The sequence below is a fragment of the Mchenga conophoros genome, linkage group LG23 (assembly GCF_057382185.1).
Source record: "Mchenga conophoros isolate Kocher_MC1m ecotype Shallow Benthic linkage group LG23, M_conophoros_male_GT1.1, whole genome shotgun sequence".
In the NCBI taxonomy this organism is placed as follows: domain Eukaryota; kingdom Metazoa; phylum Chordata; class Actinopteri; order Cichliformes; family Cichlidae; genus Mchenga; species Mchenga conophoros.
The window spans coordinates 47,983,046-47,996,583 of NC_140547.1; the positions used below are offsets into that span (position 1 = coordinate 47,983,046).

At 42.2% G+C, this 13,538-nt stretch overlaps 1 protein-coding gene across 1 annotated transcript; it reads left to right on the top strand.

Annotated features, from left to right (window-relative positions):
* Nucleotides 1-962: 962 nt before the first annotated feature.
* LOC146548196 (dynein axonemal heavy chain 5-like) lies at nucleotides 963-2,269 on the top strand. The gene is made up of 3 exons (XM_085266304.1): nucleotides 963-989; nucleotides 1,698-1,884; nucleotides 2,100-2,269. Exons 1-3 carry the CDS (start codon nucleotides 963-965, stop codon nucleotides 2,267-2,269), a joined length of 384 nt encoding a protein of 127 aa, XP_085122430.1.
* The last annotated feature ends 11,269 nt before the right edge of the window (nucleotides 2,270-13,538 follow it).

Here is a 13,538-nt window from a genome sequence, read left to right on the forward strand (position 1 = left end):
TGGTGTGCATTCCACACTAGAATGCACACCTACATCCTGGGAGCACGGGAAGAGGTCGCATCTTGTTTTAATTGTTTTATGGTAGGATTAACGTAGCTACGTCTGTTCTAGTCTAAGTGCTTTTCTGTTTAGATGAACTGCTGGACTTCCTCACCGGGGGGGGGGGTCTAGTCTACCCTCTTCCTGACCAAGGATGTTTGACCCTTTGATCAGCAACACACACACACACACACACACACACACACACACACACACACACACACACACACACACACACACACACACACACAGGCAAGGTACTCTTTGTTTGTATGTAGACGTCGGTATGTTAATGAACCTATGCATATTCATGTAACCTCAATAAAAGGACAGTGTATGGGAGGACGGACGAGAGCTACTGGGGTCAAGCGAAGGAACGGCGTTTGTCTGGTTCTCTCCCGTGCACGAGTACCATGAAGAAGTTTGCCTACTTGCGTCTTGCTTGCAGTGTAATTATATTGTCTTAACGTTCCAGCGAATAGGTTTATGCTACAAACCTAACAAGCAGCCTGCAGAGCTCTCCAACCACCCCGTCTTTAAAGCCCATGAAAGGTTTTCCTTTGCATGGTGAACTTTGGTGACAGAGTGCAGAGGAAGTGCTCTGTCTGCGTCACGTTAAAGGAATCTGAACTCCATCACGTTCTGTATTTCCAGCCTTTACTGGGGAAATGTCTGTTCTTCCTGAGAACCACTGAGAAGGCCATAACCACCGCTAACGTGCAGCAGGTCAGTAACTGGTCTGGGTCACCTCCTCACCTGCACATTTAACAAACCGCACAGACCTCATTGGTTGACTGTGACGTGGATGCAGCCAATCATTCTGATCTTCTCGTGCAACCTGATGTTTCCAGGAAGTGAACTTTGGCGTGTTGGACTGCGGCGGCGGCGTCCTGAACAGTCTGGAAACTCTGCTGACTCACATCATGTTACCTGCTCTCAGGTCGCAGCAGGTAAAACACCTCCATCCATTCAGGCTTTCACTGAGCACAAAAAGGGAGATGTTTTAAGCTTCCAGTAATCACATGACGCCATATATGAAGACTTTGTTGATGGTGGGAAGGAAGAACTCTCTTTAAACAGGAAGAGACTGAAAGCAAAGAAAGGGGCAGGGAGGGGCAGCCATGAGGGGTCAATCCTGTGAAGAGAAGCCAGTGTAGGAGAAATCTGCTCTCTCTTTCTAGTCCCTGTCAGGACTCTTGCTGCAGCATTTTGGATCAACTGAAGGCTTTTCAGGGAGTTTTTTGGACATCCTGATAATAATGAATTACAGTCGTCCAGCCTGGAAGTAATAAATGCATGAACTAGTTTTTCAGCGTCACTCTGAGACAGGATATTTCTAACTTTAGAGATGTTGCACAAATGGAAGAAAGCAGTCTTACATGTTTGTTTAATATGTGCGTTGAAGGACATGTGCTGGTCAAACATGACTCCAAGGTTCCTCACAGTGTTACTGGAGGCCACACCTTGGGCTCATCTGTACCTGCTGGTTTCTCTTTGTGGGCTTTGACTGTAGAGCAGCTGTTACATAATGATCCATGAAAAGTCTTATTTGTGTGCAGTGCTCCTCCTGATGCTTTTGGCTGTGAATGAGGTAAAAAGTGAAACAGGAAAACACATTAACCTTTGTTGTTATTGCTGACCTTTGACCCTGTGCCCAGTCGTGGGGCTCTGTGCAGGACGGCGCCTCGTGTCCACGCGTCCAGTCCTTCCTGTCCTCGGTGGATCAGTTTGTCAGTAATCTGAGCTCAGCCCGACTGAACATGGAGAGAAAGTTGCAGCTGCAGCACGTGGAGCTTCCTGACGCCATCAGCCAGCTGAGCAGCCCTGCAGACTACAGAGCAGCAGGTATGAAGCTCAAGCTGTTCACATCTCACACAAACAATAAGACTGTTGGAAATACAGGAAACATCATTTAAAGCTTTAAAAATCAACTCTCAGGTAAATCAAACCAGTTTATCTGTGGAAGCTGAAGGAAGCATCTGACCTGAGACGATGGCTTCTTTGAAATAATGAGTCCGTGTTCACGCGTGTTTAGAGAAACTCGTGTGTTTCGCTCTCAGCCAATAACAGTGAGCTGGTGGAGCGTCCGGAGGAGGTGTCGACCCTGTGGACCAATCAAATCAAGCAGGTGCTGACGGAGAGCGAGCAGATGAGGAAAGAGGCCGACGACGTCGGGCCGTCGGCCGAGCTGGAGCGCTGGAAGAGCCGCACGGTGACCTTCAACAGGTAGACGCGTCCTCTCAGCTGGATCTCCTGTAGCGTCAGCATTTACAGGTTTCACTTTAAACTCAGTTTATCAAACATGATCTGACGTCTGTGGACAGAAGCTCCTCAGACCTGCAACAGTTTAGTCTCCACTCTGAGACTTCAGGACAAAACCACTTTTACACAATATAACTTTCTGTTCTTTCTCTTTCTGCTCTTTAAAGTTGAAATGTTCCAAAATATTCATGTTTGTTTGTTTGTAGAATAGTTTTTAACCCTTTCATGCATGAATTATGACGACATCAATCAGGATTTATTCTTTAGTATTTTTATTCATCTTTAGGGATGAAAAAAGATTTTTGAACTTCATTTTTTTAAACATGCATTTTTCCATCTTGGTTTGAAGAAATGTTTTGTGCACTTACACTGGCTGACCAGTAGGTGGCAGGTATGGCGCGACACATCAGAGTCCAATGTAGAGGTTTATGTGCAAGTACAACATCAACACTGTGTGTGTGTGTGTGTGTGTGTGTGTGTGTGTGTGTGTGTGTGTGTGTGTGTGTGTGTGTGTGTGTGTGTGTGTGCTGCAGTGAGTCTCTGACTGCTGTAATCTGAATGCGGCGTATCAGCGAAGCTTCCACAGCGTCAGAGACAAACTGAGAGGAAACCTGAGAACAGCCAGTTTGACTTCAGGTGATCAGTAACTGACTCTGAGTCAGAGCGTGTCAGCAGCGTCATGCTAACCTTTACACATGTGTGTGCGTGTTTTCAGTGAGAACTACATCTTCGGGAAGTTTGACTCTTTCTGCCGCCGTCTGGAGAAGATGGCCGACATGGCGTCCACGCTGGAGAGCCTGGCTGCTCTGCAGAGCATGAAGGTGGATGATTGTCAGATTAGAAACAAGTGACTCCATCAGATATTCATCAATGCACAATAATAATTATAATAAGACATTTATAATATAAAAATGGTCGAATTAAAGTCGATGCAAAGCTACAGTGATGAATGGACATTTGTAATGATCTTGTATAAATGTATTTCCTCCTTTTATTATTTATTAATCGTGTCAAAAGTCTATTTTCCAGAAATGAGACGGATTCAAACTGAGCTCAGGTGTGTTTCAGGTGGAGGGCGTGGAGAAGATCTGTGTTCGCTACCAGACCATCGTCTCCACGACTGAGTCCAAGACCTGTGACGTCCTGGATCAGCGCAAACTGGAGGAGATTTCAAGGGGAAACAATAGAATCAGATAAACAGAATAACATACGAGACAAAATAGAAAAATACTATATCTGTCATTTATGACAATAATCATTGAATTATACTTTGAATCTCAGCGTTTACGTGAATCCTAGTTTTGTCTTCACAGTATTGGCCAACAATAACAATGATTGATTGGATCATTACTCACATTTCTTTTTTAAAATCAGCTGAGAAAAGATCTCATTTCAGTTTTTCATCAGAGGTGAAGGTCACCGACTGCCAGACAGTCACAGGACTTACAAAGATACAGAAGACTTGATTTTCAGTCTCATGTGCATCCCTGTGCTCTGCTGCCAAAACTGAATCTGGATTTATTTGAAAATTCTGAAATGATTCTGATCATTCTCCACTTTTATTATTATGGTCTGTGTGTCAGATTGGGCCTGAATATTCTTCCAGATATGCTTCCTGACAGAAACCTTCTTCTTTTCTTAATCCTGTGTTTGTGGAGCAGCTTTGTGCTTTCAGTGTCTGTAAAAGTGTGTTAAGAAAACCAAAAAGGCTCCACAGTGTGTTTGTGCTTTGGTGTTTTAATGGTTTCTTCTTCTTTGTAATAATAGAAAAGCTGGTGCTCAGAGGAAGAGGGCGGCTTTACTTGGTGTCAGTGACAGAAATGAAAAGAAGCTGAAACGAGTGAGAAGGACGATGAAGGAAACATCTGTGCTGTGTCTGCTCTGTAAGGAGAATCTCTGTGTTTCTTTGAATTCTTGCACTTTGACTGTCGGCTCTCCTGATAACTGATGATGGAGGAGAAGACATGAAAACAAAACAGCTGAATAGAAACTACTGACTCTGCAGGACCCGTTGTCCTCAGTCACCATGTTGACCTCAAAAGGTCTCGATCACAAATGTGGTGTTACAGATGTCACCAATTACAAGCCAAATGTTGTGTATTACAAATGTATTATTATCATGTAATTGTAAGTTTGTATGCTGTCTCATCATCACATCCTAAAATAAGAGCTCTTTAACACCTCAGCAGAGATCAGGTGCTGTTGTTCTTTTGAACACTTCACCTTTTAAAAGACTGAAAATGATAAGAAATGAGAGGCAGAGTGAAGAGAAGGGGCTCGACACACATCCTTGGGGAGCCTGTGTTCAGTGTTCTTGTGCTGGAGGTGTTGCTGCCGACCTGTCTGCTGTCTTCCTCTCAGGACATCCAGCAGCCAGTGACACAGCGAGGTGCTGATGCCCAGCAGATCCAGTTTGTGAATGAGTTGCTGGGGAAAGATGGTGTTGAACGCTGAAGTCTGTGAACATCATTCTAACGTATGAGTGTCCAGATGTGTGAGGGCTGAATAAGAGGGCAGTTGAAATCGCATCATCGGTCGAGCGGTTTGAGCGGTATGTGACTGACATGGATCCAGGTTGGAGGGAAGTTTTGATTTGATGCATGACTAACTGTTCAAAGCTCTTCATAATGATGGAGGTGAGTGGGACCGGACAGTCGTCCTTCATGCAGGAGGGACACGACTACTTCAGCACAGGAATGATGGTGGAGAGTTTGAGGCTTGTGAGAACAACAGCCTGACTCAGTGAAGGATTAAAGATGTCTGTGAAGTATGATTGGACTACAAATGTTCCAACCAACGTTCATCAGTCCTATAAATGAGATGGTGATATTCACACAGGTCACTTTTTGATGGGCGGAGCAATGTAATCATGCACTGACTGATTTTACACGTTTGGTTTTTAAATGCTTTTCTTGTTTGTTTCACTACTAATATAGCTACTTTTGGATTATTTCTGTATTTATTTATGTGAGATGTTCTTTTTTTATTTTGTGTTTGTTATTTGGTCGAGTGTGTGAGACAGATAAAGACTGGAACGGCCTGTAAACACAGTTATAGTGGAAAAAAGAAGCCAGTTTCTCTGTTTCCCTCCCACTGTGGTGTTTTTGTTCTAAATTTGAATCAAATGTTTTGGGTTTTTCTGAACACAGACTGCTGCCTGTGCACTTGTGCCTTAATTAAAAAACAAATATTTGATGGAAGTTGAGTCTCTGAAGGCACACAGGTGTTTGTGCCAAGCAGGAGCTCTCTTTAAAGCACTTGTTGGTAAAAATGAATCCATTTAGTGTGACTGGACCTTCATGTTCTCTACCTGATCTCCCCTGATGGCTTTTTTTTACCCATGTTACACTACAGTGCTATTGATCCGTATCATCCCCTCCCTGCTCAGCATGACCTCCATGACTGTTAGTAATAAAATGTGCGCACGGGAGCATCATCATCATCACAGTGGAGCTTCATCACAGCTTAATCTGTAGGAGTTGTGCGGGACTGTGGGTGTTCAGAGGATGTGAAATGGCACTGCCTCTATAATCTGAGCTTTGTCTTGGACTAGAAGAGCTAATCTGCCCATGGGGCCTCTTAAAGCAACACAACAGTCTATTCATCCAAGGCTGCTACTAAACCAGATGCGCAGATGTGGCCATACATCATTCTCCATATGTGATCCTCTCGGGCACCTGCTTCAGGCACTTGTAGCATCAAATTAATCCCCCCCCCCCCCCCCCCTTTATGTGGTGTAAAGGGAAATAAGGGCACAAGAGAATGAGTGTAAACTATCAAAGGTGGACAGGAGGGCAAATGATGATGAATATCCACCGCGTCACTGCTTGGGAATCTAGTCAACAAGTCTTCGGCTTTCCAGTTCTCCTTTCTTCTGTTGTGTGTGTGCGCGCGTGTGCGTGCAGTTGTGTACCAGAGAGAGAGAGACCTGCTCCACAAGAAGGAGGGAGAGAGGAGCGAGAGAAAGAGGAAGGCTGCGTGTAGTTACATGCAAACTGCATCTGCATCTCTCTGAGACTGAGCTCAGTACTGCTGCTGTTAGAACACATGTTTTCAGAGCCGTTGCAGGGGGGATATGAACTTAAAAACAACAACATGCTTGGACACTGCCAGCATCATGGACAGGTTTTTAAATCCCACACAGTTGCAAAGCAGAAGATGAAGCATCGCCAGATATGTTTCCAAACCAACTTCCTTCCAAGCCAAACAAGAAAATATGATGTCCAAATCACGGACAAGCAGCATCCCACAGCTGTTTATGTTTTTAAAACGATTCTGCACAGAGAAGCATTTTTTGAAAACTGTATTGATTAGGGCTGTTCGATATAACGATATGTGTCGGATGACGATACAAAAACATCTATCGTTTCATTTTACGCCATTGTTTGTTTCGTGGTGTCGCAAAATAAACTGTTTACAGCAATATTTTTTCATGTTTTGATGGTCACTGTAGCGGCTATATTCATTTCTTAAAGTTCTCTTTCTCTTATATTTAATATAACCACACTACGGACGGACAAGCGCCTGTTTTTATGCGTTGTCGTCAGCAACAACGATGGTAAAACCATCGACTGTCCGCTTGTTTATTTTCCACATAAACCTTTCACAATAAAGCCATAAAGCCTGTTGAGACTTTTCAAAATAAACTGAATCACGTGAAAGATGCAGAGTGTTTACGGATGAGAAGCAAAAACTAAAGCTTAGACTCAAACGTTAGAACAGGCTTGTCCCCGCAGCACGCCGTGGAATAAATACTCACAAAGAAAACGGCGGCCGTTACAACTTATGTCTAAAAATGTATCGTTTCAATTAAAACACTCGACTCCAGGTACACGACGCCCAGCTTGAAACACTTCACGCAAGTCGAGCTGCCCGAGATTCACAGAATTTACAGAAAATGTAAAATTTTTGCAGGAGCGATTCTAGGATCAGAGCTTTGGGGGGCTGAGCACCCAGAGAGCTGCCCAGCCAGCCAAGATACACTTTACTCGTCACAATGAGACTTCTTCCCCGTCTCTGTCGGTCCCTGCATCCTCCCTGTCCTCATGTTGTCTTCGTCTCCGTTATCAGTCATCATAATTTTACCATCTCTGTGCAAGTCTGCAAATTTCTTTATTAAATCAAAAGATTCTTAAATCCATCAAGTCTCTCTGTGCCTGGGTCCTCGTCACAAAACATGACATCACTGTTTTGTACTTTTTAACAATTTAATCCCACATTTGTGAAAGAAAAGCAAAACACTTTTTTGAAAAGTCTGTAACAAAACCATCAATTCTGATCAAGGTTATTTAAATGCTGCCAAAGAAGAATGGATTGGAATAAAAAAAATACATATCCTAACCTTAATTACTGGAGGAGAATAATGAATGATGCTCATAGTGAGTAAGAAGTAAACTGAGTGCATATTTTGGACAGAGATTCACTTTTAATGTGTTTGTATAATATAATACAGATACATAAAAAATATAATTACATTAATAAATAAATAAATTATTACAAATAAATTATTACAAAATATTTAAAAAACGAATATAAAAATGGAGGCAACTTTGCCTGTGGTAGAATGTATACAATGCATGAAAAAATCTTTACTGCAGATACTAATTTTGTGTTTTTAGATTTATGAGTTTCATGCTTTCATAGTGGTGCTTGGGAGAGCTTGACATTTTTATCAGGTGGTCCACACTGTAAAAAGTGTGAAAAACACTGATAAGTGTCTGTGTGCTTCTGGAAAACATTTAAAGGTGCAGTACAGAATCTTTGAAACAAGCTTAAAACATTTGTAGAATATAAACAGAGCATCTGCTTCTCTTTACAGCTCCTCACTCCACCAGGGCTGTTTGGCTCTGATAGTGTGCAAATGTGATGCATGTACTGCGGCAGTCGTACAGACAAGTGGACGGTCCAAAAGTTGGCCGACCTATTACTGGCTGAGGTTTTAGTAGAGTTGTGGCTGAACCACATAAAAATATATCATTAATTTTAATCTCCCCAATCAATGATAATGTTATGTTGGAATGTTGTTAAAGAGGGTCAAAATGTTTCAACCCAGTTTGTTTTGCAGATTCTGTTTAGCAGCTTTAATATAGGGAGAACACAACTTCCAGATATTGTGAGTAAAATCAGGTTTTTTCTCTTTGTCAGTTTAACAGTTTCTGTTGTGCCTGTCACTGTTCCCTGTCTGTTTTCTTACCTGGTTCTTCCTGACCTTGTACTTTCTCCTCACGTTCCCCTCTTTCTTCTCTCCCTCTTTCGACTGACAATCATACCCAAATAGATTGTATTCAATCAGATGAAAAATTAAATTAATATGAAAAAATACTATTAAGATCACTAACAAAAAGTCCTCTCTCAGTCTACTTTCAACCAAAAGGCAAATAACCAAACCACACGAACATCTAATAAAAGATATAAACATTGAAACACTGATCCAACATTATTCTTGATTCACGGATCATTTGATCTTACACTTTTTCCTGAATGTGGCTCCTTTTTTTGAAAAAACTTCCTTATATCCATTATGAACCTGGCTGTCTCTCTGTACACACACACACACACACACACACACACACACACACACACACACACACACACACAACAGGAGTTATAAGGTTAATGGGCATTCAGTCAGTTAGCTAGTTAGCATCCATTTAAAACAGGACAGTGGTAACAACAGCAGGCTACGGACAATTATAAGTTTTAGATTTTAAATAGTCTGTATACATTTCAATGGGAGCAACAGGACGGTCAAATGTCGCTGATTTTACTACAGAGTAGGACGGATTGTAGGGTAGCAAACATCGTGGGAAAACACGCTTTCAACACTGCAGGTTACCTGGTGTAATGTTTTTCAGCTAAAAGAAACATGGCCTGACTCCTACCTAACTATATAAAGAGTAACTGAAGGTTAAATGCAGCCAATATGTCCTGTTTTAAGCCAGGCACTTACACCTCCGCTCTGCTGCGTCTCAGCCACCATCCTCTGGCAGAAAGGGCGCTAAAGCCAGAGCAGGGGAGAGCTGGAACAAACCACTTTAGGAGGGGGGGGAGGTTATCTATACTTTTGTTGTTAAAGTGTTACGTCTCAACCAAGTCTGTATGCTTTTTATATTTTTAGTAGTGTGTCACACAAACAGCAAATATTGTCAAAAAAGTAAGAAATCTTTGGGGGTGCTTTGATTCATTTTGGGGGGTGCTGAAGCACCCAGGCTAACTGGGAACATTCCCGCATCAATCAAGTCAAACTTCTGTTATTGAAGCTAGCCGCCCACAATGGTGGAGAGAAAAGTTGATTCTGAAAGCAGAGCCTTTCAGCGCCAGTGGGAGACTGAATATATGTTTACAGACATGCTGGTAAACCCATGTATCTTATTAGTGGAGCTAATGTGGCTGTAATTAAGGAATTTAATTTAAGACGGCACTTCGAGACAAAACGTCAGGATAACCTGAAAAACCTAAATGCAGAGCAGAAACTACAGAAAGTAGAAGAGCTAAAGAAGAATCTGACATTTCAGCAGACGTTTGTCACTGTGATAGATTGATTATTTGTTGAAGTTCATAATGGAGTAAAAAGTTGTGGTTAAAAGTTACCCAATATATTATTCAATTTATTTCAAATATGTAAATGTATAAACAAGGGTAAACGAAGTCCCATCAAAGAGATGTAATGTAACACAGGCTAAAATAGTTAAAAGAGTTCATGACTATGTTCAACCGGATAATAATCCTTAATGCGACTACAACCTGTGTAACATTCAATCTGTGATCTACTTGTTGAGCCTGGGGAATAATCCATGTGATTTAGTGATCACGATTGATTAGTTATGCCTGCCGTTGCCGGAAGGGGGAGCTCTGGCCACGAAGCAATGAAGCTGCTGAAGGAGAAGCATCGTGTCTGAGCGTCGTCATTGACTTATCCCCTTTTCAGCCCCTTTTCAGGGTGTAACATCACCAGAGCAAAATCACAAAGTGAAGCTGTTGTGAGAGCAAGTTTTATTGTAGCAGAGGAGCCAAATCAGCCCGATACCACTCTGAAGAGCTGCATGATGAAGCTGTGCGACGTCTTGTGTCCAAACAAAACGCAGATTTTTGCAAATGTGGGCCTGAGCAGAAATACGATTGCTGATCGGGTTTGTGAGATGGCCACTGATTTAAGAACACAGTTGTGTGAAAGAAGCAAAAACTTTATTGCTTGCTGTGGATGAAAGTACAGACATGATGGACATTGCACAGCTGGCCATCTTCATCCGTGGAGAGGAAATACTGAACATTAAATCGATGCACGGGACAACGACAGGGAAAGACATTTTTGAAAACGTATGTTAAAGTGTAACCGACATGAAACTGCCCTTGTGTGTGCTTTTTTTGCTTTTTCTGGGGGTTTTGGCAGCATGTTCACATTTCTAACTTGCATAATTTTGACAGGATATATTTTTATGAAGAGCAAAATATTTAAAGTTTATTTAATCTGGAATATTATTCCTGTCTGTTTTTATTCATATTTATGTTTAAAAAAACATTGTTTTAGTGTGTTCAATAAATGTTTATCTTGTTTGGCCCACGACCTAAAGTGTGCCTTGAGTTTTGGCCCCCTGTGCGATTGAGTTTGACGCCCCTGATCTAATCTGACTGAGCTGGAGCTGTTTTGCAAAGAAGAATGTGCAAAGATTTCAGTCTGTAGACGTGCAAAGCTGGTAGAGACAGACCCTAAAAGACTGGCAGCTGGAACTGCAGCAAAAGCTGGTTCTACAAAGTATTGACTCAGGGGCTGAATAATTACACACACCCCACTTTGCAGTTATTTATTTGTAAAAAATGTTTGGAATCATGTATGATTTTCGTTCCACTTCTCACGTGTGCACCACTTTGTGTTGGTCTTTCACCTGGAATTCCACTAACATTGATTCATGTTTGTGGCTGTAATGTGACAAAATGTGGAAAAGTTCATGGGGGCCGAATATTTTTGCAAGCCACTGTGTCACGATCCTGGGTCTTATGACCCAGTGTTTGGAGTTTTAGTTCTTTTGATGTTTATAGTGTATGTTTAAGCTTATTAGGTTTCCTATGTTCGTTTGCTTATTAGCTCCCCCTTGTGTTTTCAACCCCTGTGAAGTCTCCCTTGCCCTTCGTGTGTTTCATGTCTGTTGTCTTATGTTGTCATGTCTGCCTCTCGTGTTTCCTGTTTTATTTTGAAGAGATCTCGTGTTTCTATATTATGGATTATGTTTTGAGTCCTTTGTTGTACTGTTTCCTGTTTCCCTAGATTTCAGTTATGGTTATCATAGGTTTAGTTCTTTGGCTTTGTAATATGGCTTCCCTGTGTTCAATGTTGTGTCTACTGTGACCTCTTTATACCATGTTTCTGGTCCCTATGTTCTGTCTTCTCAGTTGCTGTTAAGTTTGCATGTTTAGAGTTCAGTGTGTTTCCTGTTTTATTTTGAAGGTCCATGTCTCATGTGAGTGTTTCTAGTTTTGCTTCCCTTGTCTCATCCAGCCTGATTACTCCCAGCTGTGCTCTCCTTCTGTGTCTCATTCCCTCGTTATCCCTCAGTGTATTTAAGCCCTGTGTTTCTCTTTGTCAGTGTCGTAGTCTCCCTCATGGCTGTGTTTCCCTGTGTGTCAGTTTATCCATGCCCCAGTTTAGTTTTGTTATATTTTTGTGCCATTCTGCAATAAAGCAGCTTTTTGAGTTTTATTCCTGCGTGGTGAGTTTTGCGTTTGGGTCCTTCTCTTGCCTGTACACAGCCGAAACATGACACACTGTATATTTGAGACGGGCAGTTCACAGTCAGCCTGACACCTGCTGGCAGTCAGGTGATGATGACGCAGACGAGCTTTAGTCTACATCAAACATCTGTGATACCAGATTATTAATAACATGTGCAAACAAGGAAATTATAAAAAATATGAGCAGTGATTGTAAAGAACAGTGTGTTTCAAAAAATGCAATTTTATCCCTTTGTCAACATACGAGGCTAACACACCAAAGTCCCCCAAACTTTCAGTTCTGCTCCATCTTTTTAGCACCAAATCACAAGAACAGTGACCTCAAAGCATTTTGTACTCGACTGAAATAGTTTACATTAATACAGAGGAAATGCTAACAATCACGGCTCCCTGTGAACAAGCACTTAGCAACAGTGTGAAGGAAAAACTCCCTTGTAACAGGAGGAAACCTCCAGCAGGTCCAAGCTCAGGGAGGCGCGGCCATCTGCTGGTGTATTGGTGATAAAAGGAGGGAGAAAAGGAAAAGAAAGCACGGGGAGACGCCACAACACACAGACTAAAGGAAAGGGGGGACAAAATTCACTGGCAGTGCTGATATAGAAACATGTGGGCAGTGAAAACATTTCCAAGTTCTTGTATTTATTTTTAAATCCTTCTATTTTCTCACCCCACCTACCTGTCTGAGCTGCGTTACTCCTACTGATGAGAGGTCACATGAAGGTGCTTTTCAACTTGATAAATTACCTCAGACTTTTTCAATCAATAGGTAAGAGTGTGTTCACATGAAAGAGGCAGTGTTCCCATGTTTACGATTCTGACCAATCAGAAACAGACACAGGTCTATTGGCATCAGAGCCACTGATGGTGTGTGTGTGTCCATGACTCACACAGAAATCAAAGCGACGCCCAGACAAGAGGCCACCTTTCGCTGTCCGTGTCCCAGAGCTGCAGCCATCACCCTGCTGCAGTGGAGCAGACGTGGCCTGGATCCTCTGTTCTATCGTAACTTGTTTCAAAGACAGCAGCCTGAGTCCTTTGGAGACCGAGTGGAGTTGAAGGATGGAGACCTCACTTTGATTCTGAAGAACGTCATCATCAGCGATAACGGCACAAACAAGTGTCGGATTGTGTTCAGGAACAAAAACAGCACAGAGAGATCGTTCAGTGCTTCATCAAGCTCACAGTGAGGCCTCGGGTGAGTTTGGATCATCCTACTACTGCTGTTACTGCAAAATATACAGAAAATGCAAAAAATCCTCTTGATTTTCTCATGTTAAATATTCCAGTTCTTTGATCTTTGGGCTGAAGGAAGAACAGCACTCGGTGTATAAATGCTCAATCAACAATCTCTTTATTCCAGACAAACACTTTGACCATAAACCATCCGGATGGGGAGATGAGCGCGGGAGGGTGTCCGCCTGATCTCCAAGTGTCTGAGTGTTTCTCACATTCTTATAGCTTCAGCCCCTCCAAGCTAAACATCCACATTCTTTCTCTCTCAGTGAGCCTGA